The sequence below is a fragment of the Felis catus genome, chromosome B1, assembly GCF_018350175.1.
Source record: "Felis catus isolate Fca126 chromosome B1, F.catus_Fca126_mat1.0, whole genome shotgun sequence".
NCBI lineage: Eukaryota > Metazoa > Chordata > Mammalia > Carnivora > Felidae > Felis > Felis catus.
Window position 1 is genome coordinate 3055866 of NC_058371.1, and position 23866 is coordinate 3079731.

Sequence of the window (23866 nt, forward strand, 5' to 3'; positions counted from 1 at the left end):
GTTGGACTCAGTCCGTCCACAAGCACCGGAAACACATCCCCGCTCTGCTCTCTGTCCACAAACTGCTGAATTCATTTCGACTGAGTTTGGCTTGCTTTGTGGTTAAGGACTTGTAACATCATTGTGACTCTGAAAACATTTCAACTCCGCTTTTAAACACCGGTGAACTCATAAGTTGCACTGATGTCTAACAGCAACATTCTGAAGCAGCAAAAAACTCCCTGATGAATTCCATGACTATTTCAGGAAAAAAAAAAATTTCCTGTGGTTAATCAAAACTACCTCAAAAAGTATTTTTAAGATTTATCTTTAGATCTCAAAGACACTCCTCCAAAGAAGAGACATTTCCATTTTAATCTGAATCGGAAACACTTTATAATGACCGATCTTAATACTGCTAAAGGGTGATGACTTTAAAAATATAGAGAAGATGTCCCTTCCTGTCTTGGAGCCACCAGCCTGCACGAAATCAGTGTAGCAAATACTGGTTCTGTATATTCTTTTTAGGCCACAGAACCTTTAAAAAAGATTAAAGCCAGTTATTTATTACAAAACATTATCTATTAAGAGTTGTGATTGGTATTGAATTTATTTAGTAATTACATTTGTGTCTGTTTCCTGTGATTTCTTCTGAGGTCATATAAGTAGCAAAGATGCTTTGGACTAAATGTTCCAGGGAAAACAGGCTGTAAACATCAGGCAGATGGAAATGACCTCTCCACATCTTTTACAGTATTTACCCAGTCTTAATATTTTTTAAGGATTAAATGGTATATATCTTGAGCATCTAACAAAATAATAGCATTATAAGAGACTTCCACTTAACTCTCAAGTATCTGGTCTAGTTCTTATCTTCCCCATAAAGCTCTTGTGTGAGACAAGAATTTGCCCTGGATCTGATCCATTCTGTGCCTGCAGGCTGAATGAGACCTGCAGTCATGAATTTCCCCAGCCTCTGTCTAAACAGCTTTTGAGAAGGTGCTTTCTCGTGTAGGCGAGCTTTGAGAACCACAACTGAGAAAGAAGCATATTCCTCATTCACAAATCTGATACCTTCTCCTACAAACAACTGAAAAAGCTTCAAATATTCACAGAATCCTGTCATCATTTAACTTTACCTGACACCTATTTCAATTTGCATAATGTACCTTTTGGTAAAAATCTCCTTAGTAATCGAAGAAAAGGTTGCCATGTGCAAAAACCAAAAAAACCAAAAACCAAAACAAACAAAACACACAAACACACAGAAAGGGACATGGCTTTCACATTTGCTTTCAGTAAAAAGAAGTACAGTAAAACGTTAGTTTGTGAGCATATTTTGTTCTGGAAACATGCTTGTCATCCAAAGCACTTGTATACAAAAGTGAATCTCCAGAATCATTGGCTCAGTTGTGCTCATGTGATGCTCAGAGGTAGGTACTAGTCATATTGCAAGGTATCGCTTGTGTATCAAGTTAAAAGGATTTGCAGTCATCTGGAAAGAAACGTTGCTTGAGACCAGAGCGCTGTTTCAGGTTATTTTGGTGGTTCACTTGAAAAGTAAAGTTCACGGGTGAAGAATTTCCTGAAATGTCTGGATTCCTGCTCTTAAACCCAAGTCTCATTATTTAAGAATGAAACTCTAGATGAAGTATGTGTACTTGCATTGGAGTTTTAAGTTATTATTTACAAAATTACACATCAGTGCTGGTTTTTACTTACAACTGTTCTTGGTTTCAAACTGATTTTTTTCTATCAGCTAGTTTTTTTATCGTTTATTTTCCCCCAATATTATTTTATGACTGATGTTATTTCATCATTATGGGAAATGATACTGAGAATTTCCCCCAAATAGCAGTGTTCAACAGGATGGTGAAAACGTTTGAACAGAAAAATGAACTCCTGAGCTCCAGAGTGAGATATCAAAAAGCCCGCTGAAGTCCGGAGTGAAAATCAGATAGCCAAAGTAGCTACTTCTCTGGAACCATCTTGGTTTTCACGAAATATGTCACTAACAAACCATAAAGTAAGGTAATCATAGCTAAGAATTCTTGCAGTCAATCCTAAAATATTTTGTAATTCTAAATATATTGTATAGACCCAAAACGAGTCATTAATGTGGAATATACTCTGACCTCGCGTGGAGTTTATACAGTGATTCAAGGTGTTAATACCAGTTCCGGGAGGGCTCTGTGAAACATTTGCACTGTCCGCCTTCTCCCTGATGTTTACCACTGCACACGGCTTGTCCCTGTTGAGAGTATTTATAACTGAGGATGGGGACTTGGCAGCCACATCAGGGTCAGCATCTACACCAGGGCAGGGAAAGGGTGGGCCAAGGGCATTTTACTCTGTGTTAGTTTTTAAATGCATCCAACTGGTGAAGACAGTGGTAACTCATACACTGTGGTAAGAACTTATAATTAGCACACTGTCTGAATTTTTAAGACATGTTTACTATGACTATGAGGCAGGGAATTTGTTAGTTACTGTGAGTAGAATAGAACAGAACAGGACCCTCTTGTCCATGGTCTACTTACCTACACAGCAAAAAAAAAAATAAGTATTTTGAAAACAATAAGAGGGGTACATGGGTGGTTCAGTCGGTAAAGCATCTAACTTTGGCTCAGGTCATGACCTCATGGTTTGTGAGTTCGAGCCCCACACTGGGCTCTTTGCTGTTAGCACAGAACTTGTTTTGGATCCTCTGTCCCTCTCTCTCTCTCTGTCCCTCTCCTGCTTGTGCTTTCTCTCGCTCTCAAATATAAACTTAAAAAAAAGATATGATACTTGTTACAGCAAAGGTCTGTGGGAAGGTTGAGAGAGGCACAGAAGGAAAGAGGAAGGTGGGACACAACTTTGCAGAAGAGATAAAACTGAGCTGTTCCGGAAGGACAGTAGACATTGGCGGTTACACAACCAGAAGAGAAGTCTCCAGATAAAGTCTTCATTATTATGTGGAGGTTTGGAAGAACATGGTGTATCCTGGGATGGAGACCAATTTCCAGTAGCATCTCACTGATGCTTTGCTATAAAAATCAGGGAAGGGCTATCCTGCAGCCGCGTGGAGTGCAGAGTGAGTCAGCCTGCAGTGCGATGTTGGTGGGGAAACAGGTGTGTGCACAAGGAAGTGACACACAGATATTTGTAGGTATTTGTATTTCAGAGAGAATCAGTGGCAATACGGAGTGCGGACTGGAGTGAGGGAATAAAACAGGAAACAATTAAAAGATGTTTATCTAGCACTGAGGTCGGCTGCAGCAGTGGGATACAGGGCAGCGCACGGGGTAAAGTCACGTGTGTGTGCAAAACACGCAAACGTGTCATCATGCAAGGGGAGCCCGAGATGCAAGTAGAGGCAGCAGAGCGATGGCTGTGATGGAGAGGGGACACAAGGGAGAGAACAGAGCTCGCACGAGGGTTTCGAGGGAGAAGAGAAACATCACGTCGGGTCCTGATGTCATCTCCTAACAAGCCAGTGTATGATCCAGGAAAAGAAACCCTTTCATTAACACCTTCTTCTACAAATAACTACAAATAAACATGCTCTTAAGATATTTAGGGCACGAAACAAGAAAGGCTTATGGAGCTTACTGTCCAATAGAGGAATCAGACACGATAAGGAATAGCAACAGACCTTCATGAGCACATCAGCAACAGAAATATGGAAGCCATGGATGACACCACCACAACCCTAACAGCTGTCCCTCCCCATCTCTATTTTCTGTCGCTTTTCTGCCTTTCCTGATTACTTTTGGTTTTCTGGTGTTCACTACTTTTTATATTGGAGAGAATAGTAGGAGGAACACAGAATTTTTTTTTCTTTTTTTTTTTTTTTTTTATTATTAGCACCATGCTCTAACCAACTGAGCTAACCAGCTGCCTCGGAATGCTTTGTTTTTTGTTTTTTTTGTTTTTTGTTTTAATAGGAAGTTCTCTAAATTTTTATAAGTTTGGCTCCTATCATACAGAATTAAACTTACAGTCAGGCGGTTAATATTAGTATTTGTCTGGCATCACCATTCTGTACGTTCAGATTATCCAAGTCCTCTACATTTAAATTTTAAGCAAAAATGTTGAAGTAAAAGAGTACTTTAATTGTAAATATAAGCTATTAATACTATTTTCATAAAATGTACTTTTCGTTATGATTTCTATGTGATGATGAAGCTAGTAATTTATATATAGTAGCTTAGTCTAGTAACACTTCATTGGATTGATAAAATACACTGGGAGTATCATATCCTAATATAATCTTTTCCTTTTTTGACCTAATATTAATGGATATTAAAGTAAAAAAAAAGATGATTTAGATAATTTTATTGAGAAAACATATCTGGAAAATCTCCTTCTCTTATCTACGGCATTAATTAATTAAATCATTTCTTTAACATCTTTTTATAGTGTCTACTGTACTTCAGATAATTTCCTAGGTACTGGAAATATAAAATTAATTGATCTCAGTCCTGGCTCACCAGGAGCTCACAATCTGTACAGAAAGACAAATAATATACAGCAGTGAACATCTTACATTTTAATGGGACATCCATTCAATACACACATATTAAACACTTAATTTATAATATATTTCACAAGATACTAAATCCTATTTCAGTATACAGGCATAGCCTTGCCCTTTAGGGCCGACAGTTTAATTGGAAGTGTTCCTACTACATCACCAAGTGCTTAAGAAGAACAGAATGTACACACATTCTAGGAGGCAGCTGGAAGAGTTCACCAAGCTGGAGTCTTATGTCCTTCGTCAGGACTTCTGGGAAAACAGGATGCTAGTACAGGGCAACCCATTTATAGGCAGCCACACAGTATGAAATATGGCTGCTTCTAAATGAGCCACCTGTACTTTCCAAGGGGTGCACAGGTGACCGCAAGTAACACGCCATGCTTGATTGTGGATGCTTCTTTCGGTTTTACGAGTAAAAACAAACATACATACATACATATACACATTTATACGAAGGGATATCCAGAAGTACAATGAAACAAGTTCAACCAACCATATATCACATTTAATTGACTACATAAAACGCAATTTGATTATTTTCAGAATATATTCCCTAATAGAAATGTAGCTTTTACATTTCTTATTTGCAGATTAAGAAGTAACTTCCTCTCTGAAAAAGACTGTTTTCCACGGTGGGGTTGGGGTGGAGTTGGGAATAATATGTCTAAAAAAAAACCTCAAGCATATTTTTATTTTAAATTCTGAAATTCACTAATTGCTTAAAATAACTTGACTATTCCAAGAATCTTATTCAGTATTGTTGATTTCCTTAAAATTTAGCTGTGGGAGTTTGCAGTCCTGAAGAATCTTCATGGCCAAATACGAAGTTCAGAAGGAATGAAAACGCTAACAATTCACACTTAAATAATTTGATATCAAAACAGGGAAGAAGTTAAAGCTAGACTGAACACAGATTTCACTAGCTCGAGAAAATAAATATCAATATATAGAACCAAGACAAAGTGGCAAGTCAAAGTCTTCTACCAATATATTTATCAAAAATACCACAATTAAAATATATTTTGATCATATTACAATTGCATGTTTTTAAACCCCAAGACACAGTTTCAGCAATGTTTTAAGAAACTTGAGCATTCCTACATAATTCAATTACGTAATTATCTTTAAAAAAAATTTTTTTAATCTTCATTTTTGAGAGAGAGACAGACCGTGAGCAGGGGAGGGGCAGAGAAAAGAGGGAGGCACAGGATCTAAAGCAGGATCCAGGCTCTGAGCTGTCACCACAGAGCCCAAAACGGGGCTCAAACCCACGAAGTGTGAGATCATGACCTGAGCTGAAGTTGTACACTTAATCGACTGAGCCCCCCAGGCAACCCAAACTATGTAACTATTTTTAATGATAGAAAATTTTCAGATTTTTTTTTTTGCCGTATTGCTTATGAAAGTCTTGATCCGTGAAATGAAAATGGTGGGGAGAGTGGGGAACGGGAAAATAGGAACACATCGGTGAGTTATTTTTAAAACCATCATTTCTTGATAGTATGGAATTTTTAGCATATAATATTAATTCCCATGGTCTAAAACTTGATGTTTATATTTGCATATTATCTGCATATGGGAATACCATGATTAACAACGCATTTACTTTTTATTGTACTTTAATAGAGAACTATAAGTTGTGGTTAATTTATTGTTTTCCCCCATGGATCTCATGGCCTTCTTTCCACTTAGGAACAAAATAAATAGACGGGGCACTGATTCCAGATGCTTATTTCCATAAAGGTGATCGTGAAAAGAAAGGGAGCATGGTACGGGTAACTACAGAACACATACTGTGCCATGCAATGCATTAGGCAGTTCTGTCCAGGACATCCCTTTTAATCCTGCAAATAATCTTAGAGAATGATTAATTACAGGATCCTAAGTAGGACAGACTGGAGAGTTTTGTTAGAGCCCAAGTAAATGGAGGTGCCCCAGACAAAGTCAGCTTCCTTGTAGAAGCACGCAAGCCTGGCAGTTTAATGCACACAAGATTAAGGTGACAATTCTTGATACAGAGTGAGTTCCCCTTGGAGTGGCCCCTCACCTTCCCCTACTTGGTCCTGAGAGGAACCCCTCCCAAAGTTGGCTGTGTTCACCCTGGGCTCCTTCAGGCATTCTTGACAGGGCTACGAGGACTACCCAAGACACATCCTGATCAACTAGATAGGACTGTCTCTTCTTACTTGCTACCGAAGATTCACTTGATTTGGCCAAGAGAATTGTACTACATAACGAAAGAAGAGCATTTTGGAAAGTCCCATGGGGGACTTAATTCTTCTTTGCTCATAAAATAACTGTTACACTTTCTTTTCCCCGGAAAGGTTGTCCCCATTGGATCAAGAGACATGTCAAATTTACACGCAACCAAATGAACCTCACACTGATCTTCAAGAGATTATCCCGGAGGCAACTAGGGACATGAGTCCTGGTTCTGCGAACACGGCTCTTTCCTCTCCTCAGTCTGTGTATCTGATTCTTGGCAAAAGGAAAAAAAAAGAAAAGTGTGAGGAAAGCAAAGGTGCCCATGGGAACGTGTAAACACCCCAAGTGGAAGAAGCAGAATGGTTGGAAACAGAACGAGGCCCACGGGAAGAGCTGCTGAGAACACCCTACGCAGAAGGCCAGGGGCCCAGGGGCACAAGGACTCACAGGAGATGGGAAAAGAGGGACAACTGAGCTCTTCCAAACGATGTCCAGACTAAGTCCATTCTCAAGTTCACTTTCCTTTACCTCGTCCCACTTCTGTTTCCAAGTGATAAATATGGATGGTAATGCCTCTTTCTTCCTGCCCCCATGTTACAGAGATTTTTATAAGAAAAAGTAAAAGATTTAACAGAACACACTGAACTCTTCCTAAGTAAACTTTGTATAAATATAAGGGATTACCAACAACACTCGGATTTTTTGCTGCTGTTAGTATTCATATGTTGTTATCTGTATTATTCTACAACAAATAAATACAAAGTTATTGTCAAACCATATGCCAGAACGCACCCCTCAAGCAATGTAGCCAGGCCATCAATTCCCAAGATGCGACAGCCACAACCAGACCACTGCTGGCTTATCACGGCTTTAGGGGGTAAGAGTACTGTTCCTCATTTTCCACATCTCATTCTTGCAAAGAGTTTCCGCGCGAGTGACCGCCATCCATCAGCCTAATTGTGACTTGCAAGAGCCAGCCGGGGCTCACTCAGCTTACTTCTGAGACCCTAGTAACAGGAACCACCTAACTGGAGACCTGCGTGCAGACACGACACTTGCTCATTCAGAGCTTTTACACACGTCGTGTGAAGGTGTATGATAAACACCACGAAGAGTTCATCTGCATTTAAGCTTTCGTTTTTCTTTTTTTGTTACTTGAATTGAGTACTTCACTTTGTTTTGCATTGGGTCTTCCTTTCCAGTGTGGGCTGGGGCGTTTCCTGGCCGGATCATTCTTGAAACCCAGGTGAGACTCATTCCTGTCACCATTCTGTCACCACCTCCTGCCCCCTGTATCCAGAGTAACTGCCTGACTGCATTGCTCATGTCCTCCAAATCATACCTGTCCTTTAAGACCAAATCCAGCCCATTCCTGTTAAGGCTCCCCTACCCAGTTCTCCTGAGTCCTCTGTCCTTCTTGAATTTCTTATGAATCCTACTGCAAAATATGTGACCATTGGTGTACCACAAGTTATTTATTCTTCTACGCCTTCCTGTGTGTAGTTTATTATTCCATCTAAAAACTTGCTCCTTGAAGACAGGGATGGGATAGTGAGTACTCTGTTTACCACATTATCTAAGGAAGTTCAGAAGTGGGAATAGAAACACCCTAATGTATTCATGTTACTGAGTTTCATTGGTGGTTATATTAATTCCAACTTGTCAATGACTGCTTTTAATTCAAATAAACTGTTAAGCTTCTAAAGATTTCCAAGTATTATTAAAATCAGGAAAATCACTGCTTATCTTTTGAGTATTCATACGAATTTTTTAAAAAATTGGGAAGATTTAAAAGTAATATTCAATCAGAAATATCCATCCAACTAATGAAGATTAAAAATGGGTACAACAATATTACTTAACCAACTTTGAATGGAAGACACAGAGGTTCCTATTTTTCCATAAGCTGGCTTTCCAAAGAGGGAGTCCCATCACATACTCAAGTGGAAATGTGTAATAACACATTCATATAATGAAATGGGTATTTCATAGATTTATTTCCACGGGATTATTGTATGAAATGCAATCAGAAGTCTTCAGCATTATGGACATAAAATGGTGTTATTTTGGTCACAGTGGATTCAGGGTGATGATGCTCAGATGACCGATGACAGATATTTCAAGCATTTTTGATAGCCTGAAAACTGAACAGGTTTTGAGTACAAGTAGAAAATTTTCATTCATTTCCTGATGAATTATTTGTTCACTTGTACTTTTCATCAGAACCAATCTATTCTTTTAGATGTGGGAATTCATCTTTTACATGAAAAAAAATCAGTTTCATGATTAAACATTCAAATTAATAAAGAAATAATAAACATGAATGAGCAATTTCTTAGCAATTATTTCGATTATCGTGCAGGGGCACAGATCAGTAATTACCTCTTCCAAAAGTTCCAATTCATACAGATCTTATTTCATACCAATGTGTGCTAACTACCTCTGGAAATTTCCACAAGAGACAGCTCTTCTATGAACATATCTGCTACCTCTTAGATTTTATTATTTGGCTCCTCAACTGATATTTTACTGACCAAGATGTATCATGTATCAGATTTCAATAAATTAACCAAAGATGTAGAGAACCCTTTGGATACCTGACTCCAGATGGGTTTGCATTACAGTCAGACCTCACGACTGGAGCCTACAGGCCATGCGGCCAGGTGGGTCCATCAGCTGTGGACTAAGCCTAACGCCACCTAACCCTCACCCCCACACTCTGCCACGGAGCCAATGTTCCTGTTCAACCTATTTGCTATTTGGTAAAGGAAATAGGTTTCTGATTACTGTAATGATAAACTCTTATCTTAAGAAATCCTAGGATTCGCAAATAAGTCCCCAGTTTTTATTATAGAGCTTAACAGTACTGACACCTGCATCATCATCCAGAACTCGGCCTGCAGCCACAGTTCCTTCCTTTTATCTCATTTAACAAGTCAACTCATCAAAGCCCTATCAATAAAGAGATTTTTAAAGATCTGTTGTTTACATCTTACCTCCATCACCTTGCTGTTACTGGCATTACCTCAGAATTAGATTACACAACATCTAATGGGCAAATGCTAACTTCATTCACATCCCCCATCTATGCTACATATGGAAGCAAGATTAAAAACCTAATACCAAGCACCGAGGGATGTCAAGACCCTATTATCCAAAAATGACATCTAAACCTCTTCTACTACAAATCGACCATTCCTGATTCCCCAAGTCAGTAAATAACACCCCTGGAGCCCACCGACACTGGAGTCACCTTGGGCTCCTCCTTATTTCATACCCCACACACAAGCTGTCACTTATCCAATTGTTTTAGGGAGTTAAAAGGTAGACTTTGCTGAAATCATCACAAGAAAAATTTTATATCCCCTTGAACAGTAAAAATAGCTTTTGATTAACCCCAATGTTGTAGAATTTCAGAACTAGGACTGTCCAAAAACAATGACTTATTTACAGAAGAAAAGTATGTGCTGCGATATGACAGATCACACACCTGACAGGTGACACAGCTAAGACACTCAGTCCTAGTTTCCGGACACACAGGCGGGCGTATTCCTTCGGCCTGAATTTCACCAGTAAGTTAAATCACTTGACCATGTGTATACACTCTTACATTTGCTACGGAGTGCTGGTAACTGGATCATTCCAGAGTCTTTGCCAATTTCAAGCTGAAATTTCAAATTTTTTCACATCCTCGCCTAAGAGTTTAGTTTTGTTATTTAACAAGGGATTATGTTCATATCACTGTTTGCTGAAATGTTTACTTTGTTAAAAAAATGAAAAAAAAAGACTCATTTAATTATCTGGTAGAGATCCAAACAGCCTTCGAATGTCTTAATGTCAAAATTCATTAAAGTGGAGAAAAATAAAAATTTAAAAATAAAAAATAAAAAGGGAACTTTTCGAAAAGGTAATTACTGATCTGTTCCCCTGCACAATAAAAAATAAAAATTTCTTATGGCGTTTTTTTCTCCTTACAGAATTATTACAAATGCCATAATACATGCAAGAAAAATCAAAATCAGAGATGAACTGACTTGTGATTCATTACCCAACACTGCCTTTCTGACACGGCAGAGAAGTCTCTGTGAATCTCTTCCTCCCATGAGTGACCTTTTGCAAAAACAATGTATCCATGACTTGGACCAATACAATAGTGATTACTTTTTATTTCCCCTAAAGAAGAACGGAGCAAAAATTCCGTCATCACTCTTGCCATAAAATGCTAGATTTTATAGCATTTGGTGATATCATCTGTCAGCCTCCATTTATTTCTCTCTCGAGTCATATGCTTTTAGTTTAATCCTTTAAATTATTTATGTCACCCTTCCGGAGGCTCTTTTGTCTTTCTCAAGGTACTGGTGGTTAGCAGTATGTCCGTCCGTTCCAAAGGATGAATGTACATAGCTGTGCGTGTCAACTGGCAAGCTGTCACAAAATAGAAGGAATAATGAAGCATAAAACAAAAATACAATTCACAAAACTAAATCTCTGGGGAAATCCTGTAAAGCTAAGTAGAAACTAGTGCAGGGGCACCTGGGTGGCTCAGTTAGCTGAGCATCTGACCGGTTCAGGTCATGATCTCGCGGTTCGTGAGTTCGAGTCCCGCGTCGGGCTCTGTGCCGATAGCTCGGAGCCCGGAGCCTGCTTCGGATTCTGTGTCTCCCTCTCTCTGCCCCTCCCCTGCTCAGGCTCTGTCTCTTTGTCTCTCAAAAATAAATAAAACCATTAAAAAAATTTTTTTAAAGAAACTAGTGCAGACCAACATGCACGTGGAACTTTATAGGATCCGGAGGACTGCGATGTAGGTCACCAGGGTGACCTACGATCCTAATTAGGCAATTCTCATGTTGTCACAGAAGTGAAGCATAGGAAGGTTTCACTAGAGCTTTTTTAAACACTGTAAATGCTTATATTTTAGTCTTGATGATGCTGTGCATGTCAGTAAGGGAGCAAGATGATGAAACATCCAATTAGAAGGCCAGGGACACGGATTCCACAGCCACCTCTAGCTCTCATTTTGTCTGACACTGAGTAAATCAATTACGCGTCGCCTTGTGCCACTGTCCTTTCTTAACATGGTCCTGATCATACTTTGCCCTTTCCTCTCTCTGAGAAATGATGACGATTTATGTCCGGTTTCAGGACAGCCTCACCTTGAGCCACCCTACGGTGGGAGGGGTTTCTGTTTCACAGTGTGGCACTTGCACAGACACTCCTCTGCACACCCCTTTCTTAGAAACGCCATCGCGTTGGGCTCCAGTATTTTCTTCCTGATGTCTTACGGTAATTAAACAGCTATCTTGATTTTCATCTAAAAGTGTACGCGCCAGAATAAAATTTTCTAATGCAAACCAAGAATTATACGCTGGGATGGTGGACTGGGGACTGGTTTTTCATGTGGCATTCCCAGAGATGTGAGTACCTTTCCTCTTTATAATACGCCCATCTTGTTTTACGGTAAATACAGAGTTCCTTCCAGGACTTTCTAGCAGCCTGCCTCTATTGTATCTGAATTACACGGACGGTTTTTTCCATTGTGACATTTCCATTGGAAGTCATTCTATTTTGAAGGATGTATTATATACAATGTGTTTCTCTGGGTTTTCTTGTGGAAGCAGAGAAAAAATGCAATCTTCTGAATTCTTACCAGAAGGTGTAAGCTTATAAAAAAAAAGTATGGGCATGTCTTGATATATTGATAGAAAAGGTTTCCAATGATGCAATTACATAAGCATAGAGTTCTGGGCTTGTCACACTACTGACATTACAATTTTCTTTCCTTGTAACACTATCCTTTTTATAACAAAACAAATTGAGTATGGAATTTAATTTTTCACTGAATATACACTTTAAAAAACATATTAGTTGGAAGCCTATTAGAAATAAGCTTTTTTCCCCCTCTTTTTTCACAGCTGAGAGTCACTGTGTTGCACTTGATAAGAATTCACGGCAGAATTGTTTCAACAGCGATGCCCAAACTAAAATAAATCTAACATAAAAATAATGAAGTTAGAGGTATATGGCTCATTTTTCTGGGAATAGACTTAAACATATGAGCGTGCAGAGATAATTTTTAGATTAAAACAAAAAGAAACTGTCAGACTTAAATGTTTAGGGCTTTCTAATTGTTTTTTTTCTTTTAAGCAAGTTGTAAGACAAGTACATTTTGTGGTTGGAGCCTCAGCACCAGTTTCTACTTTTCCTTTCTCTGTGCCTTTGACCCTTCCGTGCACCACACACACTTCTACTAGGCTTCTGTGGAAATTCACCTGCACCCAAATCCTTTACCGGGGTCGCTTTAACCCTCATGACCCCGAAACACAGACTGAAGTCATAGACAGGTGCATGCTTTGGAGATTTGGGGGCCTAAAAACCAAAACCCAGGGGCACCTGGCTGGATCAGTCAGTTACGTGGCCAACTCTCAGCTCAGGTCATGATCCCACAGTTCGTGGGATCGAGCCCCACGTCAGTCTCTGCGCTGACAGTGTGGAGCCTGCTTCTTCCAATTCTCTCTCTGCTCTCTCTCTCTCTCTCTCTCAAAATAAATAAGTGAAGGGGCGCCTGGGTGGCGCAGTCGGTTAAGCGTCCGACTTCAGCCAGGTCACGATCTCGCGGTCCGGGAGTTCGAGCCCCGCGTCAGGCTCTGGGCTGATGGCTCGGAGCCTGGAGCCTGTTTCCGATTCTGTGTCTCCCTCTCTCTCTGCCCCTCCCCCCGTTCATGCTCTGTCTCTCTCTGTCCCAAAAATAAATAAATGTTGAAAAAAAAATTAAAAAAAAATAAATAAGTGAAATACATAAAAATCATTAAAAAAACAACACTGAATCCATGACAGTACAGAGAGTGACTCTGTGACTTGTATTGTTTGCAACCAGAGATCCGTAACTATTAACCCAAACATATCCTGGAAATTTAAAAGTTCACGGAAACAATCAAATTGTCTGTTTCCTCTTTTTAAAGGTCTACTTACATCTGCAAGTGAGTGCACACACACAAACACACTGTTTTTGAAAACGAAATTATCTGAAAAAGAATTAAAAACCAAAATTCCTAAAGAGGAAGACTGTGACGGACAGACCTGAATGTGACCCCAGGACCCCACCAGTGCCTGACACTGATGCCCACGAAATCCTCTCCCCTTCCGGAGCGTGGGCCAGATCTGTAGCAAGGTAAGAGAAAGCTGTAGGCCAATGGAGGCCCCAGATCTGGTGATTCTGAGTCAGTTGAAACGGAGATGATCCTGGGTGCACCTGACTCGATCACATGATCAGATGAAGGTCCCCCAAAGAAGGCCTGGGCCCCCAAGACAGAGGCCTCTCCCGCTGGTCAGAGAGACCAGCAGTGCCCCAGAACCCCAGGAGCTTGGCCTTGTCCTGCTACCGGAAGGAAATGAATTCTGCCCACAGCCACGGGAACTGAAGCAGGGACACCGGCTTTGGGTGAGACCGACTGGATCACGGCCTCGGGAGACCTTGAGAGGACCCAAATGAGCCAGGCCCCCTCTCCCCACCCCCCGGGAACTGTGAGTGATAAAGTGTTTTAGGTCTCTAACGCTTGTGGTAATTTGTTACACAGCAGTAGAAAACCAGTGCACAAAATAACTGCCTATTGCTTCGAAACACCATTATACTATTACCCACCAGTTACCGTAGGGAGAACAAATCACGCTTATTACATTTTCCAGCAGTTTTATCTGTTGGATTAATGGCTATTTGAGAATAAACCTGTGCTCCATAAGCCTTTTTTTTTTAATGTTTAGTTATTTTTGAGAGAGAGAGAGAGAGAGAGAGAGAGAGCGAGCGCGCAAGCAGGGAAGGGGCAGGGAGAGAGGGAGACACATATCTGAAGCAGGCTCCAGGCTCTGAGCTGTCGGCACAGAGCCTGATGCGGGGCTCGAACCCACAAACTGCTAGATCATGACCTGAGTCAAACTAAGGTGCTCAACTGACGGAGCCACCCAGGCACCCCTTCCTTCCTTGGCACAATTTTAATCTTAATGGAAACAGAAGAAAAATGTGCCAGTGTTAGTGTGGGTTTATGTGTGAGCTGGTTATTTTCTCCACCTCTTCCGCGCTGACCTTGGCTGCAGCACAATTATAAATTCTTTTACAAAGCACTCATTGAAGGAAACATCACTTTGACATGATTTTCTAGGCTATGCTACACACCATAGAGACCGAGGATGTGGTGAATGCTGTTGAAGTAAACTCCAAAATAACAGCACTTACACACATGCAACCAACAGTGTTTGGTAACTTTGTGAATACCTTTATTATGTATAAAATTAGATTCTAGACCTTACACTCAAGAACGGCCATTTAACTTATACAGATCTTCCAGAATACAGTGGTTAAAAAAAAAAAAATGGAATCAGTTATGAAGGGAACACAGCATTGTGCACGTGACTCTCCTTCAGTCATGGAGGTAAACTCAGAAGAATCTCTATTAGAAATGGAAAAGAAAAGAAAAAAAGAAATGGGCAGGTCTCAGCACACACACACACACACACACACACACACACACACACACAGACACGAACCATGTGCGGTAGTGACTGTGTTAACCTTCATGTGGAGATCATTTCACATTACTTGTGATGTATCAGTTCACCACCCTAAACTTACAAAATGCTGCTAATTAGAACCCAATAAAGCTGGGGAAATGCCTTTACTCTTCTCCTCGTCACACACGCTGCATCCTATCCAGACTCCCATATCCGTCATGTCATGAGCACGAAGGTCGCGTCCATCTCCTCACATTTCCCTCAAGTCTGCCTCCTTCTGCACTGACCCAGGTCAGCTCAGGTGATCGTCGCCTACTAAGTGACTGTGGAGGTTACCTGCTGTTGCTGAAGGTAAGGCTCTGCCTCCTGAGAACCTCACATTTTACTGGTGTGAAAGCAAAAGGTGTACAGACAAACTATTTAGAGGTTTGGGAGACATATAAGAAAGAGCAGACAATTCTGTTTCAGGAAGCTGGACAGCAAGGCAGCTTGCGTGCAGGAACAAGCATTTAAACTTAATCTAGAGGAAAGAAGAGAGGGATCTAGCAGGAAGGAAAGAAAATTCTGGAGGTTTGTACTGTGATTCTGGCTTTCAATGATCTCTCATTCTTCTGGAAAACTCTGTGTGTGTGTGTGTGTGTGTGTGTGTGTGTGTGTGTGTGTGTGTGTGTCTTAAAATATAAGAATCACATACTATCATCAATGGACTATAGTTTATTTGGAGAAAAATAAAAAAAAAATATATAAAAAAAGAATGTATTAAGAGCCAAAAATCACAGTGTAGTAAGGGTCAAAACTACCAGTCAGTGTGAATCAGGGCCATGAACTGACTCCTACAACAATAGCTTCAGATCCATTCCAGAGTTGAGAATATAAATATTTAGTCACATTTCTATCAACCTGTGTTTCACAAGTCCTACATGTGACTATCGTAAGACATTTATTAATAACAGGAAGCCTGGCTTTGCCTACTCTGACTCAATATGGTACTAAACATTCAGGATACAGGCAATACCTGTACAGTTGTTGGTTAATAGGAAAATGGATCCAATAAGACAGCCCAGGGATGTGTGTCCAAACTACAGTTATTTTACTAAAACCCCCAGGTAGAGAATTTCTGTTGAGTTGCCACAGAGGGCTCGTTTGGTTCTCTCTACTGAAATAACTAAGAGTATACAATCCAGAAAGCCTGTTTCAGATCCAAATCCTCCCATATGTCCTGCGGTAAAGTGGGTCTGAAGAGCGACTATTCTGGGAACATTCTCATGAAACTCTAAAAGAGGTTAAACATATTTTTTAAAGAATTCTGAATTCAATATAGGATTTTTTTTTTAATTTCCAGAACTACTTTTCTATAAAAGTGGTTGCTGAAATATTTAGAAAACACAGCAATCCACTGCCAATGTACTTTTTCCTGATACTTGAAGAACTTTGCAATCGCCAGGAGAAAGCAAACAAAAATGCTTAAGTTAGATAAGGTGAAATTCTTATTGCCCTGAGAGGGCTCTGTGGAATCTTAGAGCTTCCTGGAATACAGCTTAAATAACAATGATATATAATCTAAGCTTTTTGTCTTTCAGACCAGGCATCTGTCCAAGGTGCCGAAGATAATAAAAAATGAACACCCATGGTCCCTGATCTCAAAGACCTTATGGGTCATGTTTCCATTTGACACACTCATAGAATTGGAAGACTATGATTTGTTATGAAAAGAAACAAATCTGTAGGGGCGCCTGTGTGGCTCAGTAGGTTAAGCAACCAACTCTTGATCTCGGCTCCAGTCATGATCTCATGGTTCCTGGGATCGAGTCCCGAGTTGGGCTCTGGGCTGAACATGGAGCCTGTTTCAGATTCTCTCTCTCTTCCCCCCTTTTTCTTCCTCCCCCCTACTCTCTCTCCCTCTCAAAACAAAGAAATAAACTTTAAAAAAAGAAAATAAACAAATCTCTAATAAAAAGGAGTGTTTTGTAATAGAGGTAATTTTATTTCAGTTGCATATTGCCCTAACCTACTACTCACAAACCAGCGGCTGCTTAATATAATGCGTTTACCCCACGTTGTCCCCAAGATACCCGACTTCTCTTCCTCACCAATGCCTTTACATGTATAAGTATCAGACAATACGTGTGTTAGTCAACAAGGCAGGACCATCTAAAGGCTGTGAAATTCAGCTCATCCTCAGTTCGGGACTTCGGTCAAGAGACCTGAATTGGGGTCCTGGCTGGACCACTTCCGGATGTGAAAGCTTCAGCAAGCCACTCGAGGATGTGGAGACTCAGTTTCTAATTTGTGAATAAGAGTAAAAGGAGCTCTTTAGCAGGACACAAAATTACCAAGATGGCCAAGTCAGGTGTGCAAGAGTATGCTGTAGATATTAAAGGAGATTCAAATATTATTTGTATCCACTTCAAAAACGTTAGGGTGTTTAATAAGCTATATATTTACTTTCTGTTGACATTTCTGATCCACTGGTGTGTGCAGATTAATTATGGAACTGAAACATTTAAATATGAATGTTTCCTTAAGTGATGCAATTAACTATCAAGAGGCAATTACAAAAGTCTTTTGAAGTTAGCTGAAAGTGTCTTTACTTAGTCTTAAGCTTTAATAACTTGCTCAAAACATTTTATAACATTCATTATTTCCAAGCCATCTTTTAGGGATGAGTATTTGATTCCGGTATTCGATCACATTGTGGGAGCTTGGGATTTTTTTTAATTAATTACTTGGTGTTTAAAGCTAAAACTTTAATGTGAAGCTAATATTATTTTGATTATATAGCCATCAGCACCATCAATTCTATATTACAGATGCGTTTTCCCATCTGGCCGTGTGTTCTAGCTCTAGGACAACCTCACAAGTGGAAATTGCACCTAGGGAGCATCTGTGTTTTTGTAGGTGAAGGCAAAGAGGGAAAACAGGCAGAAAAGATAATTATTCCCATCAACTAGGTTATACTAAGAGCTAAATACCAATCATTGAAATGTTTCTTCTCAGAAACTCAGAAAGTTTGTGCTGTTATGTAATGAAAAAAAAAATCTGTGTGATTAGAGTGCCCACAAACAGATCCACAGATTCAAGTTTCTCAGAGTTACCCAGAGAAACAGCTGGGCGGGGTGGGGGGGGGCGGTGTGCAGCAAAAGGTCCTCAAGCTATGCTGGATACCATGGAGAAACGTGGGGTTACACCAGCCACGCGGCATCTAACGGAGGCTGACGATAGCACAATGAAGCGACCCTTCTTGATGTGACAAGGTGGACATTATACACAAATGAAGCCCACAACTTCTAATCTCAGCCCAGTCACGTGATTTTAGGACATGATGGCCCTTCTTAACCGCAATCTGGGAAGTAAGCGGGAGTCAGAATTCTGGAAACAGTCAAGGGACCCCATCGTTGGTGACAGGTCCAGTTAGCTTGAAGTTCCAAAAGGCAGGCACTTCCTGCTGGATATCTTCTGCACGACCATGAGAATGCAGGAACACATGTTCACAAATCAAGAATCACTCCAGGCCACGCAGAGAGAAAACAGGTAGCAGAAACTAGGGTTGGGAAAGCAGCGTGATGTGAAACAGAACCAGATACATTCTCTATGAAGCAGGCGGGGAAGGGTGCACGTGAGCTTAGTTACCTCCACACTTGGAGTGGTACTGAGGACCGAGGACACGGAAATGCACAGGGGAGACAGGGAAACACACAGCCCAATGCTTTCTTGTCCTTGCTGACAAACCGTAGCGGGACGCACCATTTGTCAGACGAGCTGAGGCGACGACTGGACTGGAGGAACACGCCAGGTGTGCGTGGAGATACCCTTCATTTACAAGAAACCCTCAGGTTTACCTAGGGAGTTCTCCAACCGTTTCCTTTCTCAAGTATGCAACGTCCTCTAAGACTAATACGACACGTGTAACAGCTAGGAAGTGGGGGTGAATGCAAGTGGGAATAAAACAAAATCTATGAACATACTGATGGAAAACCCAAAGTGGAAGAAAGAAAGAGGTTGCAAGGGTGTCCATCTTAGTCTGAAGCAAAGCCAAAGGGCTTTACAAGAAGCCTTTGAAACCTGCTTCAGAGGGACATTCTGAAGAGTCAAACTCTAGTAACAAAAAACTGTAATTATGAATTGGTTTTATAATGCCCCCGCTACTAATTTATTGTGCATGCAATATAATTAATATACTTGCTGTTTACTGAATCTCGTAAATGGTTATTTTCATGATAACGAAAAATTGGTTTTCTAGTGTCAGCTACTCTACTTCTGTTTTTGCTCACCAAGTCTTGCAGGCCTTTCCCTGTAATTTTGCCCACCAAGGGGGATTTTAGGCAATTAATCTTCCTTTGAGGCACCTGGATTAGTTCTGTGTCTGGGATAATTATTATCATTTCCAGGACTTCATTTGCTTATCTGTCAAATAAAGAAATCAATCTTGATGATCACTAATACACTTTCATGCTAAAAAATCCAAAATTTTATATTTTTTGGCATGGCTTTTGGTATAATAAAGATTTTTAATCAGCAGATTAGTGAAAGATTGGACTATCTGGTACATTTCATTGATCACTTAATTTTCACTATTTATCCACACCAAGTAGCTCATGTTTTACCTTACTTGTTTGGAAGTATAAGTGGTGGAAATAGCAGTGATCATACTGCAAATAACTCTTTTAGAAAGCACAGTCTCTTTTCCTTCTTTATTTTATATACTTCTTTCTCTTCTTCATTTTCATCTTTAAAAATATTTTTTGGGGGCCCCTGTGTGCCTCAGTCGGTTGAGCGTCCGACTTCAGCTTAGGTCATGATCTCACAGTCTGTGAGTTCGAGCCCCATGTCGGGCTCTGTGTTGACAGCTCCGAGCCTGGAACCTGCTTCAGATTCTGTGTCTTTCTCTCTCTCTCTCAAAAATAAATAACCATTAAAAAAATATTTTTTGTACTTTGATTGACATTAATCAGGGGGCACAACAGGACTCTGTGTAAAACTGTAGGTCCGTGATCACAGCCTGACTCCACCAGCCCATACACCTGGTATCTTCACAGCAAATCCTGAAATTCTTTGTGTTTAGTTTTCTTATTAGGACATTAGTGGTGCTAAGAAAGAGCTTAGTACGTGGGGTTGTTTTATTTCATGACATTTATATGTAGTATATGTGACTAGATAAATTACACACATGTAACTGACATTCTGTAATATATAGATTCTAATATTTATATATGTAGATATAATAGTAAAGTACTGATGTAGGGTAGACATTCAAAATTATTGCTATTAATTACATCAAACGTTCATTCTAAATCTTTCATATGTACAAATATGAATTTTTGTCAATGCATACTATATTATAATCAGAATTTATTAAGCTCAGAAGCTCTTAAAAGTCATGATAGTTTCTTTTCAGGTACAGTCATTTTCTTATGAAAATATTAATGCATCTAAGAAAATAAATTTCAAACTATCACTTCTGGCAATGTGTCTAAATTAAGAATTAAATATTAATTCAGAGACCAGAGAAAAAAATCAGTATTTAAAATGTATTAGCTAAGCAAAAAAAAAAAAAATCATCAGCTAGGTATTAGATGAACCCTGAGATTTAAAAAAACAAACCTGAAATGATGACGTCATAAGCTACTTACTTGTATAGGTGAGCTGGAAACCCTGGTCGGTTTCAGAGCCGTTGGTGTTGAATTCCAGCCACAGGTGATTGGAAGTGCTGTTGAGGACCAGCCCCATGAGCTCATTCTTAGTGAAGGACCCCAACGGACGCGATGAACTGTCTTTTCCATCATACACCTAAACAGAAGTCACAGCGTGAATCCCCGGTTACTTAATTCTGTTTGCACGTTAGCAATTTTAACATGACATTCAAATCTTCAAACACGTGACCTCGTGCGGTACTTGAAAAACATATACAGTTTGCTGAAAGTTGAATGTTTAACCCTGCGGAGCAGTCTTGTTTCTTTAGGTTGTATCATTACCATCAACACGAAAGACACGAGATTCCATCTGTGGTCAGCTCATTCTACATGGGTCACTTTGGGAGTCCTTCCCTTGTTTACTTAAAATTAAATACATCTTTATTTGCATTTCCAAGTTCCATTATTTCCCTTTCTCCCCCTCCCTCAGAATGCACTTCCCAAGATTGAAGGGGTGTACGCAATTTTAGCCACGGCGTCGTCTGTGAACTATCACGCAAGTATTCGGACATCCCTCCTACCTGAATGTAATACAAGACAAGATGTGGAAATCTTGTCACATTTTGCAGACTTCGAGGTTGAGGGGACTTTAGTCTTGAATTAGTTGTGATAAAAGAATCCCATCATGTAATGACATCAGAGACACGTGCTGTCTTCCTCTAGAACACTTTGTATTTGACTTTACCTTCCTAGGTGGTCGTAAAGCATGGGTGTTTGAAACGAATATTTGGAAGGCAAGTAGATACGTTTGGTTTTGTGTAGATGTTAGAGGTAAGGGAGAGGGGGCATTCGGGGTTGTGTCCCCGACTTTCACTGGGGGAGACCACCCTGGGAGTGGATGAGCGCCAGTCACATTTCCTAAGTGGGGATTGGGTCAAACAATTTAGGGCACAGGCATGTGGGATAGCTCACAGGAACCTTTTATGCTAATGCCAGAACCGACTGGATTTGCATTCAGGAATGACTGACTGTTGAGGGCCCCCAACAGCCCTAGTAAAGTGTCCAGAACAGAATGCACAGTGGCAAAGGATAATGTGTTTGCCTCTTTGAACTACTGGAATGGTTTACAGCAAGGAGCCACTGGTATGGATAAGGGTTTTAAGAAAGAAAGAATGAATGTGTATTACATCGGAAAACACCCAGTTTTTCTTGATTCAAAAAAAATCTTAATTAAATAAAGGCCATGAAAGTCCTCAGTAGATTTGTCCAATGTCTGTTCACTTCCCCACTATTTTCCTTCTCACATGGATTAATTCTTACTTTTCTTCTCTCAACTCCCTTCTAATAAGCGTACAGAATGTATACCTTGCTTGACAGACTTACACATGTATACACACTCCTAAAAGATAAGAGCACATTTGGGAAAATTAATTTTATGGCTCATTATTTTACTCCTTTCCAATTAGATAAGTATGTGTGAGAGGAGTTGAATCAAATACCCTACAACTCCTCACTAAAAGCCAGTAAGAGGCTATCGTGGGAAAATCATCCCTTGACTCAACATGTGCATTCATCAGATATGGTGTGTCTGCGACACCAGAGTGTAACGAGTTTTAAGTCCAGAGGAATCTGGGTCAGAAAGAAGATGCCCAGACCTTGCGAGAAAGGTCTCGTCTCACGGCATATACCACACGATTCTCTGTAAGTTACAGAAACCCATAGAGATGAGGGGCACAAAAGTAAGGAAACAGTCACGTAAGCTCGATCCTGAGAGTTCTGGAGCACTGTCAACAGTCACCTCCACGGGCCTTGACGGGACGCTTCCCACAGATCAACTAGATCATCTGGACAGCACCCAGCTCCCAGGATCCTCAAAGCTACAACCGCTCAAAATGAATCATCGCAACGCTGAATTATGGGCTTCTCCCAGACCATAATTCTGTCCTGTCTACACCGCAGGCGATGAGCTCTGCACTTGGCAGAGTTTGGCATGTGAGGAGGAAGAAGTCATGCACCACGCGGAGCATCATCCTGTCAGCTCCCTCAAGTTACAAATCTGGAGTCAAGTTTTCTGTGGACCACAAACGACCACCCAGATGGTATCAGAAGTCACAAGACTTGATTTTTAATTCCACTGAAATTCGGAACAAGCCACAGCAGTTCAGCATTAACACCCCTTGGTCACACGCCCTCGTCTAGCTGCTGCCAGGATCCAGGTGTTCCTTTTTGGTACTGGAGAAAGGCTCCCCGAGTCCTGTTACTACAAGGCTGAACTCTGTGCAGCACAAATGATCCTCTGACTTTGAATTTAACCCATGCCCTCCGCCCAGAGCGGGATGGCCGAGTGAGCAGGTGGCCGCCGGTTAGGAGACATCACGCAGCATCCTGAGTGGCAGGGTGGGGGGGTGCTGAGGGGAGGGGGTGTTTCCCAGTTTTACAGAGCTATACCCAAAGGTCCGTTTCCAAAATTAACTCTGCGTTCCATATATATTCCTTTCATGACATTTCTTTCAAGCTCTATTTCTCTTACAGGTTTTATTTTTCCCATTTGATGTGAGAAAACATGTTTTTATACATGGAAATCCATGCACAAAACTTTGGTCTTTCTCACTGGATCCTACTATGTACGAAGGAATGACGTGAATAGCATTTAAAGCTAAAAATAAGAGAATCCCACTTGAAAAGTTTTTGACAAGGAGATATGTATTAGCATAGCCAATAAAAAAAGACATGCTTGCAAAACATTCAGGCATTTCAGATGACTGACACTTTCTCTGCAATTAAGTGAGGTAAGCATGATTTTTTATTTGCTTTTTGTTATAATCAACAACTTTAAACTACGTGCAATCACAAATGAACATTATTCACTTCTTCTGCAGCAATATTTATTAGTGTACATTTTATGCGGTATCTCTAATCACTCACCTACACCAAGCATGGTTAATTGTTACTTACAAGTTTTCTCTGAAGGCTTACTGACTTCTAAATTTGAGGTTATCAGAGAATTCAGAAAATGGTTCCTTACGAC

At 40.3% G+C, this 23866-nt stretch overlaps 1 protein-coding gene across 3 annotated transcripts in view; it reads right to left on the minus strand.

The window, feature by feature from the left end:
* The window catches only part of CSMD1 (CUB and Sushi multiple domains 1), a 2016427-nt gene that overhangs the window by 323212 nt on the left and 1669349 nt on the right, over positions 1-23866 (minus strand). For all 3 annotated transcript variants that reach the window (XM_045056760.1, XM_045056761.1, XM_045056762.1), the window contains one exon: positions 20839-20995. In XM_045056760.1, the coding sequence (XP_044912695.1) occupies positions 20839-20995 (157 nt within the window). The remainder of the gene's footprint in view (positions 1-20838; positions 20996-23866) is intronic.